General features: G+C 46.5%; 1 protein-coding gene across 2 annotated transcripts in view; it reads left to right on the forward strand.

The window, feature by feature from the left end:
* FAM135B (family with sequence similarity 135 member B) overlaps positions 1-18,432 on the forward strand; it is a 249,944-nt gene that overhangs the window by 215,804 nt on the left and 15,708 nt on the right. For both annotated transcript variants that reach the window (XM_043880471.1, XM_043880470.1), the window contains exons 9-13: positions 2,194-2,243; positions 9,614-9,769; positions 10,792-10,865; positions 14,439-14,593; positions 15,707-17,726. In XM_043880471.1, the coding sequence (XP_043736406.1) occupies positions 2,194-2,243; positions 9,614-9,769; positions 10,792-10,865; positions 14,439-14,593; positions 15,707-17,726 (2,455 nt within the window). The remainder of the gene's footprint in view (positions 1-2,193; positions 2,244-9,613; positions 9,770-10,791; positions 10,866-14,438; positions 14,594-15,706; positions 17,727-18,432) is intronic.

Genomic DNA, 18,432 nt, shown 5'->3' on the forward strand with positions numbered 1-18,432 from the left:
ATGTCAACGCAGGAAAAGACACATGTGCCTCTAGTCATCATGTTCATTTACTCATTAATTCATTCATCCACCAAGTTATTAAATTTATTAAACATGTATTAAACACCTACTCTGGGTACATAATGTGAAGTTGCTTTCTAAGGGAAAATGCCTGTTTACAGCCTTTTTCTTAATGAGGCTGTAGCTACGGGATTGCAACTTACAAGAGTGTAAAACAGTCCAAGAAATACCTACATGTATGTGTTTAATGGGTGATTAGAGAAAGCTCTCAGCAGTCATCATCTTTGGTTTTCCAGGGGTGAATTGCTCCTTGTCCATCATCAGACATCGTGATCGTTGGGCCCCCTCCCTCTTGACTGACAGATGGTGGGACTGCAGCTCAGAGACGTGAAATGACCACTCGGTCACACAGCCTGGTGTGGCAGGACGAGGCAGGAGCACAGAGGTTCTGTGCTCAGGGCAGCCTTTTATATCAGGTCACACTCATTCACAGCAGGTGGTGGGTCATAGTTCTGCTCGAAGCCCCCTAAAGAGGCCCTTTGTCCTTAGAACAGAAGCCAGGCCCTCAACCTGGTGCGTGCTTCATCGCTCCAGTCGTGTCTGACTCTCTGCGACCCCATGGACCGTGGCCTGCCACGCTTCTCTGCCCATGGGATTCTCTAGGCAAGAACACTGGAGTGGGTTGCCATTTCCTTCTCCAACTCGGCCTGGTTTTCACAGTTAATAACAGTCCTGCTGCGGGGAACCTCAGCGTCTCTCCCTGAGCCCTGAGATCTCACCTGCGGAGCGAGTCATAGCTTTGGTGGGATCGATAGCCTTGTGCATCGTCTGTTATTACACTGAACACACCACACAACAATTGTGTAGTTTCATATTTCTCTTCCCCACTAGGCTGGGGGTCTTTAAGGGCAGAAGCTGGACCTGAGCCCAGACCTCTCACATCCAGTGGTTGGTGTGCAGAATGAAGGAGTAGGTGCAACATTGTAGTTGTTGCCTTGACCTCTGGCACCCTCTTACCATCTGGGTTTTGTCAGCTCTAAGGCCCTCTTTTGAAAAAAAAAATTATATTTGGCCACACCATGTGGGATAAGGGATCTTCGTTCCTTGACCAGGGATTGAACCTGTCTTCCCTGCACTGGGAGCGCAGAGTCTTCTTAACCACCGGACTGCCGAGGAAGTCCCTCTCATGCTGTCTTTGAAGCACATGATCTTGGAGTTGAAATTTTTCAGGGCAGATGCACTCAAAGGAGACCCGCACAGCTCAGAACCAGTTTAGCTCAGGCAGAAAGTGAAGACAGTGTACTCATAGTTGGCTTCTTGCTTCAACTTTTTTTTTTTTACCCAAAAGAACTGAATTTATTTGTTCATTCTCTCACTCACCATACTTTTATTGAATGTTTACTGTGTACCGGGCATTGTGCCAGACCCCAAGTCACAGCCATGGACATGGACTAAAGTAGCGGGTTGGGGGCAGCTGCCAGGTGGGCAAGCGTGTGCCCACTCATGAGGACCATCGGAGCTGAAGGTTTCCTTGCTCTCAGCTTTTCAACGATGCTTTCATTAAAACTCATGCTTCAGCCACATGAAAGTTCTCATCACAGCCTCTTGGAACTAGGGAGAGTTCAAACACAGGCAAAACTGTGAAACCACAAATGGCCAGATTGCACCCAGCTCCAACTGAGAAGACGGCAAGGTTGCAGGCTCCTCTGCTGCCTGTGGGGAAGGTCGTGATGAGGTGGTGGTGCTGAGCAGGAGGCTAGGCTCTGCCACCCCACTTTCCTGGACTTCTGAACATCCAGCTGTGTGAAGGGGATCTAGGTCTAGGTCCCAGATGTCAGGACCCAGGTGTGTGTGTGTGTGTGTGTGTATGTATGTATGTGCACACACGCATACCCACAAAAGCACAGCAGAATGTGGGATTGTTTTGGACCTCACTAAGTGAACCTGGGGATCTTCTGTTTCTCAGAAATGCACACATGGAACATGTTGACTTTAACCCAGGGTGACATCACATGGCTTCAAATCATGCTTTTTATTAACAGGATCTTTTAGACCCAAAAGATGACAGGAGTCCACAGAGCCTGTAATTTTTCTGTGACGTCAATGCTGACTTGAAATCTGTGCTTCTTTCCTTCCATTAGCAATTCCACAGTTCAGTATGTGTCTGTTTCATTGTTTTTTTTTTCTTTCTAGAGTCACTTGCTGTTGAAGAAACACTCTCTCAGCTGTGCTCAGAGCTACAGGTAATCAGGGAGCTAACTCCTTGGTTCTGAACGGCAGTTATTATATGGGGCAGAGTTGCTTGCTTGGTGTAGAGATCAGAGATGAAAAGACACAACTGGTAACCTCCTGTTATATCTTCAACTGAAGAAACAGTCTCCTATCCCACTGCCCTAAATCTCTGGGTCTCTTAGACATCTATTGTGTGCCCGGCCATGTGCTAGATATTTTGAAAACACCAAACAGGTTAACAGGTCTTGGTTTCCCTGACATTTACACTATTTATTGGGGTTCCCCAGTGGCTCAGTGGTAAAGAATCCGCCTGCAATGCAGGAGCCACAGGAGATGTGAGTTCCATCCCTGGGTTGGGAAGATCCCCTGGAGAAGGGCATGGCAACCCAGTCCAGTACTTTTGCCTGGAGAATCCCATGGACAGAGGAGCCTGGTGGGCTACGGTCCAGAGGGTTGCAAAGTCGGACATGACTGAAGCACCCTAGCACTCACACTTTTTATTGTCCATTACCCATCCACCTAACAAATGTTTGTTGACTTTGGGTTATGTGCTTCTCATGGAGGGTGACAGAAATCTTGCACCTCGGCTTAGATGGCTCACACTTGGCATGAGGCTAGCTTCAATGATGACAATGATATTGAAACAGTGATGTATGTTCACCAAAAGTTCATCAAGCATGTACTAAGAGTTGTGCTTAATAAGTACTCAACTGATGCAAATAGTTGTTTACAGTCTCTGGAGCACTGTTACGTCCCATGGTGTTGGAAGGTCTGGGTGAACACGGTTATCCTCATGTAATGAGAGGCACATGAGGTGGAAGGGAGCATGCCCTTCAGGGTTGGTGACATGGCTAATCCACGTCTGGGTAGGACTTGAGATGGTCTCATTGCAAACTAGCATTTCTGTCTTTTAAACTAGTGTTTCTTATCCCTGGCCTTTTAGTAGAAATACACTTGGACTAACATCTTGACCTGCGTCGCATCTAACCTGGTTGAAAGAGAGGAGGTGGGAGTGGAGCTCATGGGTTTGCGTTTTTCATTAAAAGCTCCCCAGACATTAAAAAATCAAAACTGCATTGAGGAATCACCTCACACCTGTTAGAATGTGCTGTGTTGTGCTTAGTCACTCAGTCGTGTCTGACTCTTTGTGACCCTATAGACTGTAGCCCTCCAGGCCCCTCGGTCCATGGGATTCTTCAGGCAAGAATATTGGAGTAAGTTGCCATGCCCCCCTCCAGAGGACCTTCCCAACCCAGGGATCAAACCCAGGTCTTCCACATTGCAGGCAGATTTTTTACCATCCTTGCCACTAGGAAAGGCCACCTGTTAGAATAGCTCTCATCAAACAGACAAGAAGTACATGCCAGCAAGAATGTGGAGAAAAGAGGACCCTTGTGCACTGTTGATGGGAATGTAAATTGGTGCAGACACTATGGAACAGTATGGAGGTTCCTCAAAAAAATTAAAAATAGAACTACCATACAATCTAGCAATTCCAACTTCTGGGTATTTATTCAAAGGAAATGAAATCATGAAGAGATATCTGCACCCCTGTGTTCATTGTAACCTTATGTACAATAGCCAAGGCATGGGAATACCCTGAATGTTGACCTGAATGCATAAAGAAGATGCACTGTGTCTATGTGCAGTGGAATATTATACAGCCACAAAAAGAAGGAAATCATTATATTTGTGACAACATGGATGAAACTTGATGGCATGATGCTGAGTGAAAAGAGTCATTTGGAAAAAGACAAATACTATATTATCTCATTTATATGTGGAATCTTAAAAAAAAAAGGCTCATAGGAAAAGAGACCACATTGGTGGTTGCCAGGGGTAGGGGTGGGTGGAGGTGAGGGAAGCAAGCGAAGGTGGTCAAAAGGTATAAACCTTCCATTATAATTAAGTTCTGGGAATGTAATATATAGTATGGTGATTGTAACACTTCTGTATTATATATTCAAATTTACCAGGAGAGTAGATCTTAGAAGTGCTCATCACAAGAAAAAATGTTTTAGCTCTATGAGGTGATAGGTATATTAAATAACTTTATTGTGGCAGCCATGTTGTTACATGAACTAGGGTTCTCGGCTTTCTTAATCAATATAAATTGATCAGAGGCCAGACAAGGAATTCAGCCAAGGCTTTATTGGGGTCCCTGCTGCAGAAGGAGGGAGCGAGAACAAGTAACAGGTTCCCTTGCTTGCTCACTCCCCAAGGTGGGGGCAAGCTGGTTCTTTATATGGGGTGAGGGTAGGGTATGTCCAGGGCCAGGGGAAGGGCTTAGGAGTTGTGTCCACCCCTTAGGAGGTGTCGTGTGCAGGGGGCATGCGCAGTACCCTGCTTTTGCCCCAGGCTTTTCAAAACTGGCAGTTGGGTTTTGGTCTCTTTGTATTTTTTGCCCGGAATTTATTTCAAGTGCCCATGCACCCATTACTTGTAGTCTCACACAGTTTCTTTGTATTTATCGCTGGAGGAGAGGGGTGTCCAGATGCAGGCGTTGCAGCACTGCTGCAGAGGGTCCCAGGTCCCAGCCTGTGTCGGGGCCACAGAATACGCATGCATCATCATGCTGTGTGCCTGAAATGCACATCCCCCAGGTGCTGCCCCCACGGCAGCCGCGAGTGCCTGGGGTCGGGGGACACAGGTGTGTCCCCATTCATTTTGTCACAGAGGAGCATGCTGCCCTGAACCACTAAGGGTGGACCTGGGGCCTGAACCCAAGGCCATCTGGGAGGCACTGCGGTACTGATGCATTTGGTCCCCGCAGTGGTTCAGGCGACAACTCGGGCTGCTAGACATACTTCACGAAAAGCCAGTGGGTTGCCTGCCTGCTTTGCACGGAGCCCACAAGCTGCAGGGAAATGGCCCCTGGTTTTGAGTGATGATATTGCCGCAGACTTGAATCTGGTTCAGAGTAACCAGATTAGCTGCAGGGAGGGAGGCAGCCGGGTGTCAGGGAGGGAAAGGGGGAGTTCGGGTGTGCACCGGGCTGCTCTGTGGTTTGCGGACGGGCTGGCCCGCTGCTGGGAGTGAAAGAAAAAGAGCTCCCTCCCCAGAACCTTCCTGAAAGGCACATCACTGCCCACAGGGTGTTTAGAAGCAGGGCATCACCACCAAGTGGTCAACCAAACACATGGTCACAAACACATCCATTTCAAGGGTGGACTCCGAAGTGGAAATGGTTTTGGGTGATTTAAAGCAATTTGAAAACAAACATAGAGCTCTGCAGTCACAGAGCAATTCACCTGCACTTTTTTTTTTAATTTATTTTTATATTTTGACTCTGCCATGCAGCATGTGGGATCTTAGTTCCCCAACCACGGATCAAACCTGTTGCCCCCTGCTATGGATCCGTGGGTTCTTAACCACTGGACTGCCAGGGGCGTGCCTGCACTTTTACTCTATGTGACTCTTACATTTCTTAAGCACCTACTATGTGCCGGCTACTCTGTTGGGAATACAACAAACACGAAGATGGCAGAGAGCTTCCCAGGACTAACAGCCCACGTGAGGCAGGAGCTGTCGGTAGCATCACTGCTGGACCAGGAGCATAAGACGGGGGGCAGGGCTTTGGGAGCACAGGCAGCTCTCGGTGAGGTCAGGAGAGAGGCAGGGAGGGACCAGCATGCAAAACCACGGTGAGACTGGACCTGACGGAGTGCCACGGGTGCTTGGGACCCGGGATGACTGCAGGGTCGGGGGGGTGGGGGCATTTGAAGCCGGCTGTGGGAGGCTGGGCTGGAAAGGTGAGCTGGAGCAGCTGGTCAGGGGCCCTGCTGTGCAGTGCCTTAAGAAAGGACAGATTGTGCTCTCCGTAATGGATGGAAAGGTTCTAGTGAAACTCAGCTACATACGTCGGTACAGCAGACGGGGTCAAATCATGCAGAGTATCCACCAAATCCTGATGTTTGGGTCCTACCTTCAGAGATGAGCCTAAAGCCTTTATGGTCTCCCAGTGATTAAGTTTGGGGCTTTGGGTGGTGCTAGTGGTAAAGAACCTGCCTGCCAGTGCAAGAGACTTAGGAGATGTGGGTTCGATACTTGAGTTGGGAAGATCCCCTGGAGGAGGGCATGGCAACTGACTCTAGTATTCTTGCCTGGAGAATCCCATGTTCAGAGGAGCCTGGCGGGCTATGGTCCATAGGGTCTCAAAGAGTCAGACATGACTGAAGCGACTTACCATATGATTCAGTTTGCACCCAGGACTGAGGCCCATGATGAGAGAACACAGTTAGTTTAGGGGATATGAAGCAGGCTTTTCTCCACCTGACCCCTGCTTACCTTCAAGACACAATGCTGCCATCACCTCCTCCAGGAAGCCTTCCACGACCTTTTTACAGTATTCAGGACCCGTCTCTTTCATAGCACTTTGTAGGTTTAACTATGGAGATGGATAGCTATAACTGGACCATGTGCCTCTTCCAGGACTGGATGTATTTATCTTTGGCTCCCCAGAGCTCAGCATCCTCCAAACTCACAACAGTCATCAGTAAACTGCACAAGGGGGTGGGGGTCAGGGACGATTGAGCAAAAGAGCTTGGCTGGGCCCAGGTGAACAGCAAGAGGGCAGTCGCAAAGCAGAACAGGTGTGTGTTTGCAGGCAGCTTCCCCCGAAATGGCACTGGGTCCAAGCTGCCTCCTTGTTAGCTTGAAGGGTTTCTCTTTTTCTCACCAGAGAGACCCTTCCACGCCCATCATCTGTAATTGAACAGGCCCAGGCCTCTGTGAGGGTAGGAAAGTCCTCTTGTGGCTTAATTAGAAGCTTTCTTAATCTTATCTTGAGCCATTTCTGTCATCAACTAGGGGAAAAAATAATTCTCGCAAAGACACATTTAATGAATGGCTTTGCCTTTCCTTTCTGGTGGCTGAGCTCAGAATTCATGCTGCGTTTGCCAGTATTGCTGAAATGGAGGGTGGGGAAGGCTGGGGTGGCAGGATAAGAAGCCCAGTGAGGGAAGTTCAGTTGCTGAGGCCCAGGTGCCTCTCAACAGATGCAGGATCACCCATTTACTCAGAAAAGAGCTGCTGAGTTTTCATCGTCCATCAGCTGTGGAGAAGGTACAGATAATATTGAAAAGGATAAACCTCAGCGCGCAGGCCAAGCGGGGCACTGAGCAGTACCTGGCAAGTGGTACCCTGAGAGTGGTCTGTGCAAGGTCAAGCAGACTTCAAGGAGAGGAGGGCTGGTCTTACACTTGAAACACAGTAGGAGTTTCAAAAGAACCATCAGAAACAAGGCAGACTGATGTGTGTATATGTATGACTGATGCATTTTGCATCTAAACTAACACAACATTATAAAGCAGTTCTAATAAAAGTTAATTTGAAAAGAAAGAAATGAGGCAAACTGCATTGGCTCTGGAAACAGTTCCCTGGTACAGAACAGACAAGTCCAAAGTGGCGGAGAGAAGAGGAAAAGAGATTGGAAGATGGGAGGAGACCTTCCAAGGAGAAGTACAAGCTGATCAAGGGTCTGGTGCTTGCAAAGAGCTGTGTGTTCAGGTTGATGTGGCTGGAGCCATGGGTAGCCCCAGGCCGGAGGTACAGCTGGGAACATGATCAGGGCAAAAAGTGCCCTGTGCTAATGCAGGAGCTTGATGTCCATTAATGAGGGTAACTGGTTGGAGAACTTAAAGATAAGCCTTACTCTCCAGCCTAAAGGTTTTCCAGTGGCTGACTGTGTCCCTCACCCTCCAGGTCCTTCCTTTTCTGACTCTTAACATTTTGGGTCATGGATTATGGGCCTGAATCAAGACTGAACATCCTGTTTTCTCCCTGACTCCCAACAGAACCAGTGATGGAAGCAATGCTTCCATGAGAAGAAAGTAAGGGTCATTCTTTCGTTTTGGAGTTTTGTACCTTGTGTCTTCATCAAAGACATATCTTTCCCCGTGGAAGAAGAAGCTTAGAGATGCTACAGTTAAATGATGCTTTGTATCTGGAAGCTAGTCATTAATTACAAAGCTGCAATACCCAACAATTAAAGACCCTTACTGGGTGTCAGATTTCTTCTTCTCTGTTTTTCTTGCTCTCAGATGCTTTGCTCCACCCTCTGTGCATTATGCTAGTGTCAGCTGTTAGTCCAAGAAGAGTGAAGAGAACTTTCAGTGTTGCAAGCTAGGCTTTGGACATCATTATGTCCAATAAACAGTTATTTGCTTTGCACCTTCATTTTGCAGATGAGAAACTGAGGCACCCAGCAAAGAAGGAGCTCAGAGAGAAGTTTGAAATGGCCATGGTTATGTATCTTTGCATTATTTTCCAGGGCAGATAGATCCCTATACTCTTTTTTTTTTTCAATGTTCTTGAGTTCATGTTTAACCATATCTTAAGGATGAGGATACTATATACATTTGTATTGAAGTATTGTTGAATTATAATATTACATTGATTTCAGGTGTACAACATAATCTTTGATATTTTATAGATTATACTAAATTTAAAGTTATTCTAAAATATTGGCTCTACTCTTCATGGTAAAGTCTCCTTCCTACCTCCTGCCCTGGATGAGGCTCTCTGGAGGCAGAGACACTCTCTTATTCATCTTCGTGTCCCCATGTATTCTAAGTATGTGCCTGGTCATGGGAGATGCACTTTAAATTATTGGTAGGTAAATGATGACACCTAGGATTCAGTGTTAGGCTTGGACCACTGGTTCTCTGGCTAAACTCAGAGATGTAATCTCTCTCTCCCCACTCCAGAATAAAAGTCACCCCCAAGCAGATGGCTGTCCTAGCTTTAAACTGAAGCTAGCCCGAGGTTCCTCCACCAGCTCCAGGCCCTGTCTAGGCTGAGTCCTTCAGGCTTTCATTAAGACAACCTAGGATTCTCCTTAAGAAATGTGAAGTCATGGCAGCAAGTTGGTGCTGGGTCTGTGGAGCCCAGCCATGTGGAAATCACCTAGCGAGTTAGATGCTGTGTGTGAGGTTATAAAGACTTTACCGTTTCTCAGGAGATGTTTTCCAGCACCTACTCTGGAAAGGCAGCATGGTGCCCTGGCTTTGTGGGGGGATGATCTTACAGCTCAATCCCAGCTTTGTGTGACTTTGGGTATGCTCTATTTAATTCTCTCGTTTTACTTTTGTGTAAAATGATGGTTACAATAATTCTAACAAAGGTTCATTGTAGAGATTAAGTAGTTCATGTGTATATTTAAAAAGACGCTTCATGTTTTACTTACCAAGTACTCGCTGTTAATAAGTGGAAGCTATCGTGATGGCCAGATACTGAGTTCAGAACATAATGGGCTATAGGGGAGAGTCTGGAGAAAGAGAGAGATTCATTACAAGCCAAGAAGCCAGTAAAGGCTTCAGAGGAAGACGGCAGAAGCTGCATGGAGCAGAGGTCCTTCACTGCAACCCTTTTGCCTCCCCAGATGTTGAATAATCCAGAGAAGATAGCTGAGCAGATAAGTAAGGATCTTGCCTGGCTGGCCTCCCACCTGATGGCCCTGTGGACCCAGTTCCTGGACACAGTGACGCTGCACTCCCAAGTGACCACTTATCTCACCCAGGAGCATCACACCTTGCGGGTAAGGGGTCAAACAGTATAAGTTCTGTAGTCACATGGCAGAGATATCTCAAGGAAGCTTTTCAACAGTTGGTTCATTGGGCAGAATAAAAGTCAGGATTGGCTTCTGTCAACCCAAGTGCTAGTCCTGACCCACCATGAACTTGCAGAGAAATTTTGTGAACTTCCTTTGGTTCTCAGTTCTTTGCTCTGAAAGTTGCTCAGTCCTGTCTGACTCTTTGTGACCCCATGGAATCTACAGTCCATAGAATTCTCCCAGGCCAGAATACTGGAGTGTGAGTAGCCTTTCCCTACTCCAGAGTATCTTCCTGACTCAAGAATCAAATCTCCTGCACTGCAGGCAGATTCTTTACCAACTGAGCCACAAGGGAAGCCCATTTGCTCTAGGGAAGTTCTTTGCTCTACTGTTCATAGAGTACCAGCCTTGGCTACCAAGTGATGGCGAGCCGATCTTAAAGAATATGATGAAGTGCTTTGAAAGTATTTTGAAGTATCTTCACATGTCATCCATTGTTCTTAAGGCCATTTTTTTTTTTTTTTTTTTTTTTTGCCACCAGGTGGAAGTGCACAGGGGGTGGGGACTCATGCTTAATAAAAGATGTTGGTCTTTTCATTTCCAGCAAGAGGACAGAGAGCTGTCTACAAAATGCATAGTGGACACACTTACATGACTGATTTTGCACCTTCTATTTCATCTGCATTTATTTATGGCCTCTGTTTTCAAGTGTCTTTTATTCTAGTAGAAGAAATAAGACCTAAATTTAAAAAAACGACAGAATGAAAAACAAGAGTAGATCAATAAACATGTGTTCAATTGTGTCCATAAATCAGGTTTGTGTTAAGAACTAGAAATTAGAGAGGGCAGCTGTGGAGGGCAGAAAGGTGTTTCAGAACCTCTGGGTTGTGGGCTCAGCTCTCCTCTTAATATATATTACTTCCCTCATTGAGCCTTAATTTCCTGTTAAAAAATGAAGGCCAAACCCACCCAGTGAGTCACGTTGTTTATACTGTTTTATTCTTCAGGTCCGAAGGTTTTCCGAGGCCTTCTTTTATATGGAGCACCAAAAACTTGCAGTCCTGACTTTTCAGGAAAATCTGTAAGTAACCAATGGCATGTCCACATCATACCGTGAGCGCCAAGGACATTCTTGTTCAAAGTTAGCTCTTCCCTTCATCCCTGGTCATGAAGGAGAGAGTCTGCCCATCTCCTTACATTCAGGTGCATTTTCTCTGAAGGCAAGAGCCAGACAGATTGCTGAGGCTGGAGCTGGCAGGTGGCAGAGAAGGTCAAGAGCCAGAGTTTTTGCTGTTGTTGAGTATCATGATGTTTCTGTAGACAGATTCGAAACTTCCTAGGTCCTTGAAGACATCTGTGCTGAGTCCTCTTTGCGAAATGAATCAGAAGCAGGTGGTATGGCCACAAGCTATGTCAGGGAAAAAAAAACCCACAGAATTCGCCTGAGACTTTGCAGCAGCTATGAAATGCATTTAGCATAAGAATTAATACTGAACTACCTAATTAAGAGGATAGATGGGAAAATGTAAAAATGCTCAGAAAAGTCAGAGGGTTCACAGAAGATGAGGTCATTGTCTCTCATTGTAGATTTCCCTGGTGGGCAGAGTCACTGCTTCCTGCTTCCTCCAAGATGTTTGGTCTTGGCTACACAAGTTTAGAGGTTTCTTTCTGTTTCCAAATAGTATGTTTGCCTCCAAAATACATTTGGATGGAATAATGTTTGAGATGCCCCAGTAAATCCAGCAGGAGAAACACTGAAATTCATCTATCACTTAGGACAGACCTGAAGATCTTTTCACTTTCTTTTTTGCACCTGTAAAACCTGTATGTAGTCATGTGTGGATGTGAGAGTTAGACCACAAAAAAGTCTGAGGGCCAAAGAATTGATGCTTTCAAACTATGGTGTTGGAGAAGGTTCTTGTGAGTCTCCTGGACTGCAGTGAGATCAAACCAGTCAATCCTAAAGGAAATCAACCCTGCATATTCATTGGAAGGATTAATGCTGAAACTGAAGCTTCAGCCACCTGATGCAAAGAACCAACTCATTGGACAAGACCCTGATGCTGGGAAATATTGAAGACAGGAGGAGAAGGGGATGGCAGAGGATGAGATGGTTGGATGGCATCACCAACTCAATGGGCATGAGTTAGAGCAAGCTCTGGGAGATGGGGAAGGACAGGAAAGCCTGGCGTACTGCAGTCCATGAGGTGGCAAAGATTCAGACTCAACAGAGCAACTGGAGAACAACCTGTATGTCAATGTAGTATGGCTAAAGCATTACTTAGAGGTTAGGAATGTTTTGGCCAAAATGATTAAATACCACTTTTCTGAGGGTGTAGCATTTGAGCAGAGACTGGGGTTATACTATAACTCCAGGTCTGGGAGTTGGTGATGGACAGGGAAGCCTGGTGTGCTGCAGTCCATGGGGTCACAAAGAGTCAGACACGACTGAGCAACTGAACTGAATTGGGGTTATAATAAGTCATATCCTGATATGAGAGAAGACTGTTGAGTCAGAGGGGATAGCTGGTGTAAAGATTTCTTATATGGGAACATAAGGTGTTTGAAAGCATCAAGAAGCAGGTACAGCTACACTGGAGTGAGCAAGTGGGAGAAGTAGGGTAGGACCAGCCTATGTGGGATCTTATGGGCCAGGATAAAGAATTCAGACTTCGCGCTGTGATAATTATAACTAACGTCTTAAAAACTGGCAAGTGGCTATGGTGGAAAGACCTTGGATTTCACATCTCATATGCATGTTTTGAAATCTTGATCCTGGAACTTACGCTACTTGTGACATCTGACTGGTTACTGAGCCTCTCTTAGCTTGTACTTAGGTGTAAAAGGGAGATTCCTTTATTCAGCAAGTGCCTATTTAGTGTTGACTGTGGGCCAGACACTAGTTTGGGCATTGGACATCCAGCAGTGAACCAAACAGACACATTCTCACGGAGCTCATATTTTAGTAATGGAAACATATTTAAGCATAAATAAATAAATATGCTATGCCAAATGTAGTAAATGCTTTGGAGAAATATATCAGTGTGGCAGGCTGTAGAAGGTGCTATTTCTCTGACATTTCAGAGATGGGCTCCCTGAGGAAACATTTGAGCAGAGCTCTAAAGCAGGTGAGGGACTGAGCCCTGCAGATACCTAAGTGATTATATCATTTGTCCCATAGTGTAACTTCAGATATTAGAGAAATTGATTACCGTTCAATTAGTAGTAGATATTAACCTATAATAAAGAGCATACACTAGGATAGCAATGATGCTACGTAGGAGGAGGTAAACTTAGAAGACTCTTGAGAGTCCCTTGGACAGAAGGGACATCAAACCAGTCAATCCTAAGGGAAATCAACCCTGAGTATTCATTGGAAGGACAGATGTTGAAGCTGAAGCTCCAATATTTTGGCCACCTGATGCGAAGAGCCAACTCACTGGAAAAGACCCTGATGCTGGGAAAGATTGAGGGCAGGAGGAGAAGGGGCTGACAGAGGATGAAATGGTTAGATATCATCAGTGACTCAATGGACATGAATTTGAGCAAACTCTGGGAGATAGTGAAGGACAGGGGAGCCTGGCGTGCTGCAGTCCATGGGGTCACAAAGAGTCAGACATGACTTAGTGACGGAACAACAACAGAAGTTTTAGTTAGGTCCTTAAGAATAAGAACTATATCCTAAAGGGGTGGGATGGAGGGGTGGGAGGGAGGGTCAAGAGGTAGGGGATTTATGTTTACTTATATTGTACATTGTTGTATGGCAGAAACCAACACAGCATTGTAAAGCTGTTATCCTCCAACTAAAAGTTAATTTAAAAAAATAAAATAATAAGAACTATAGAATTAAGAGGGAAATTTTATTTCAGATTCAGGTCCTAAGTGCTGTGAACAGAATTAAACCTTAGATTGAGATAGTGAACATGGGCTCCGTGACGCTGGCAACTCAGCATGCACACGGGCATTCTCATCTAGGAGTCAGAGATGGAGGGGAGGGAGGTCATGCTGTTTGCATCAGAGACAGAACCATCCTCCCAAATCAGGGTGGACAAGTGAAACTCAGCTGTCAAGGCCTGTCTTGTTCAAGCACAGACTAGAGTGTGTCTCTCAAGTAATAGGTTACAGCCATTTAGTGAACTGTGAAATTGTCTTCATGGCTTTGGAACAACACTTTTTAAATGAAATAAGATAGGCCAGGTAGTAATAAGAAGCTTTTGTTTCAGCATGTGTGTTTCTGGGAGTGTGTGTGATTGTACTGGGTGGTCATGGAAAATGAAGGGCATTTCTTGCCACGGGGTGCACTATTTAAAAAGTGTTTAAAAGTGACGTAGAACTGGTTAGTAGCAAGGGTATGTTTTATCACCCCTCTTCCTGTTTGACCACTGCCAGCCGGTCATTTTCACACGGGAAGGAAGTGTTCAATGACAGTTTGTTGAATGAATGAATGTGAAAATGTTGATAGTATGAAGACCTATAGCCAGGGCTTTGGGGGCTGGATAGGTAGCTGGGAATAAAGGAAGGGTGGATAGACAGATGGCAATTGTTAGAGTCTACTGGACATCTTCTAAATGCTGTCTTGGGATGAGAGGAAAGGGGCAGCAAGATTAAAACCTTTAAATCACCCCTGGATGCTCACCGGGTCCATGTTCCCCAGGATCCAGACCCACAGCCAGCTGTCCCTGGATATCCGGAATTCAGAGTACCTCACCACCATGCCCCCGCTGCCCGCAGAGTGTTTGGACATTGACGGAGATTGGAACACCCTGCCCGTTATCTTCGAGGACAGATATGTGGACTGCCCAGCCACAGGTGTGTCTTTTTAGTTTTGGAAAAACTCAGGGTTGGAATTACCATTGGGTTCCCACCGGCTATTCTGCTTACATCCCAATAGCCATGGGAACAAATCAGTGAGGTGTTTTGTCAGTTCATAGAGGAGAAACAGGAACTAAGATTAAGCTTGTTATTGGAAGTGACTTCACCGCAGTGAATGGACAAACTCATGGAACTCAAGGACAGTTACAGGAAAGACCTGCTTCTGGACTTCTGGGGTGGGATGTGGGAGGGAGGTTCAAGAGAGAGGGGACGTTGTGTATAGCTGTGGCTGATTCATGTTGATGTATGGCAGAAAATCCAACACAGTATTGTAAGGCAATTATCCACCAATTAAAACATAAAAGTCTGGGTGACTTCTGAAAACAGTGCAGTGTCTCAAACAAAACATGTTATTGGGTTTTCAGTTAGTTGTACCCTGACATCTAGTGTCTACACTGTGCATGACAGCTTGAATGTGTATAAGCTCCAGAGATAGCAGCCAACCCAGCTGCTCAAAACAAGCACAAAACATTGGCTTGTGTCTATCTGTGTGTGTGTGTGTGCGTGCGTGCATACACACATGCACGTGTACAGGTGTGTATATATATGTATATATCTATGCTAATATGTTATATATATGTTAATCTTCATTATATTTATATGATTGAACTACAGAAAATATATTTAAAATAAGCACCACTGTCTGTCAGAACCCAACACGAGTAACTGACATCCTTTGTTATTGTTTAGTCGCTAAATCATGTTCAACTCTTTGAAGCCCTAGGCACTGCAGCCTGTCAGGCTCCTCTGTCCATGGGATTTCTCAGGCAAGAATATTGGAGTCCATGGCCATGCCCTTCTCCAGGGGATCTTCATGACACAGGGATCGAACATGCACCTCCTGCATTGGCAGGTGAATTCTTTGCCACTGAGCCACCAGGGAAGCCCTTCTTACTTGTGAAATTTCAGGAATTTAGAGGTTATCTCTCAGGGTCAAGGATCAAGGAATAGAGTGCAGACAATCTCTTTATCATACAATCAGGTGGATCACTTGTGAATGTAGAGTCTGAAGAGTATAACACATTTTTCTTTCTTTTTTTCTTTCCGTAGGATGTAATTTGAGTATTTACCCTAATTTTGATGTTCCAGCAACAAGTCCAGCAATAATGAACCTAAACAACAGAGAGGAGGACCTTGTTGTAAATAGAAAATCACCTTTGAGGGAAAGCCTTGTCTTGGCCTCCATGAAACCGCCCCGCACGGACTCTGGTGAGGAGGTTATTAGGTGTCCCGGGCCCAGTAAGAAGGCCGCCACACCCGGTCATGCAGACGTGTGCTCTGAGTCTCAGGTATATCTGACGGTAGGTGAATTCCAGAGCAAGGCAGGTGTGCCTGAAGTTGACCATCAGACTGGCCCAAGGTCTGATGTTGGGGGGCATCCGCTGGCAGATGAGGACCTGCCCAGGAGGAGCCCTGGTCCAGAGGATGGCCAGGCCCCAGCGCTGACCTACATTGACGTGAAATCTAGCAATAAGAACCCCTTCAGAGCAGAACCCACAGTGCTAACTGGTGCCCAGCACGAGAGTGGGTGCTCCAGAGACAAGCACGAATTTGGCAGAATTGAGCGAAGCAAAGGGGTGGCAGGTGGAAGTCATCACAGTGCCGTCTTTTCAGAGAAAACCACCCTGCATGAGTTAAATTGTCTAGGAAAGGGAGTGGACCAAGGGAGCAAGATGGTGCTGCTGAGTCTGAAGGTCACGCCCTCGGAGCCCTGCGAGCCCCTGCACTCTTCTTTGAGGGACCCCTTGGACATCAAGGGTTTGCCAAAGGACCCTCACGCAGAGGAGAAGGAGGAAGTGTCTGTCCTCTCTGGGGTCATCAAGAGATCTTCTTCCATCATCTCTGACTCAGGCATTGAGAGCGAGCCAAGCTCCGTCGCCTGGTCCGAGGCTCGCAGCAGAACCCTGGAGCTACCCAGTGACAGGGACTTCTTGCAGCAGCTGGTCCGGAGACACGCCCTGCACAGAAACTCTCTGGAGGGGGGGCACACCGAGAGCAACACGAGCTTGCCTAGCGGGATCCAGGCCTCTCTCACGTCCATCAGCTCTTTGCCTTTTGAGGAGGAGGAGCGGGAATTGGCACTCACGAAACTGACCAAGTCAGTGTCCGCGCCCCAGATCAGTAGCCCCGAGGAGTCTGCCGAGGATGTGGACTCCACGAGGCATGGGGGTGGTCCTTCTGAAACTTTAGCCATGCCCACCGAGAGCACCGACCCCTCCGGACGCTGCCTTCAACCCAGCGATGGCCCCGCAATCCCGGAAGCTGGGGTCGACCATGCCCTTGTGGAGGAAGTCTCAGATGCTGACAACCTGCAGGGCCCCAGTTACATAGATATCCCCAAAGGTCAGGAGGATCGGTTTGACCCCCAAGGCTCCTGTTGTCTGGATGGCAGGACTGACAACCCTCCAGGTGTTGAAACCAAAGGTCTGGGTTTAAAAATACCACGCCTCCTCGGACCTGCAGCGCCTGGGCACAGAGCTTTGCCCAGAGAACCCGTGGAGACCCCGAAAGGCGTGCCTGGAAACTCTGCTGCGGGGACAGGGGCTCCTCTCGACAGCGGCATGCTGGGCGTTGAGAGTCTCACCCACCCCAAGGTGCCTGACGTGAGCTGTGCAGCCACCGCCAAAACCATCGACGTGGACTCTGCAGGGGAGCAAAGCAGCTGCCCTGGCCTCGTGGAGGATACGGCGCCGAGCAGAGGAGCTGACACCTGCCCAGAGGCTGTCCGTGAAGCAGACACCGCGGGCTCCGCTGTGACTCAGTCCGTCCCCTCCCAGGTTACGGGGAACCAAGAGCCCAGGGCAGGCACCTCCATCATGCTGTCCCACGTGACCTCTTCAGAGACCTTCTCTCTGGACAGCCTGAAACCTGTCGAGGTCGTCAACCTGTCTGTGTCTTGCACTGCCACCTGTCTCCCTTTCCCATCTGTGCCCAAGGAGACCCCTGCCAGGGCTGGATTCTCCTCCAAACAGACCCCGTTCCCCATCACGCATCAACCTTTGGGTTCCTTTGGAGTCGTTCCCAACCATTCCAGGAAGCTGGAGGAGGAAGTCAGCGAGAGGATGTTCAGGTAGGTTTGCTGATGGCCAGCTTCTATCCCAGCATCATCTTTCAGACTTTCCCACATATTTCTCAGTTTCATGCATACTGTGTCAGGATGGCGTATCAGGTATTTTCTGATTTAAATAAAGTAATATACTCCTCTTGTACAAGTCAGGAATGTAGAATAGTAAAAGGAAGTAAAAATGATCAATAACCTCATCTCTCAAATACAGCCCATGTGTAAGTTCTTTTATGTTTTTTCCTATGTGCATTTTTATGTATATATTTTGTTGTTCTTCTTTAGTCACTAAGTCATGTCCAACTCTTTTCGACTCCATGGACTGTAGCTGGCCAGGCCCCTCAGTCCATGGGATTTCCCAGACAAGAACATTGGAGTGGTTTGCCATTTCCTTCTGTAATGTATATATTATTAATTTGCAAAAGTAAAATAATTTTTATAAACTCCAAGTTTTTTCCAGCTTCATATATTGGAAACATCTTTCTATGTTTATAAATCTATTTTGCATTACCATTTTAGTGTTTAAATAATATTCCATTGTATAAATGTACCATGAATTATTAACAAAATCCTTTAAAGATAAACCGTAAATGTTTTTTTTCAGTTTTTCTTATGATGAACAACCTCTGTCTTTACACAATTCCTTTAAGAGCCGTTTGAGAATAGGACTAATTCATCAGATTTTCTTCCTAAACACCTCTTGGGTGATTATTAA

The sequence above is a fragment of the Cervus elaphus genome, chromosome 21, assembly GCF_910594005.1.
Source record: "Cervus elaphus chromosome 21, mCerEla1.1, whole genome shotgun sequence".
In the NCBI taxonomy this organism is placed as follows: domain Eukaryota; kingdom Metazoa; phylum Chordata; class Mammalia; order Artiodactyla; family Cervidae; genus Cervus; species Cervus elaphus.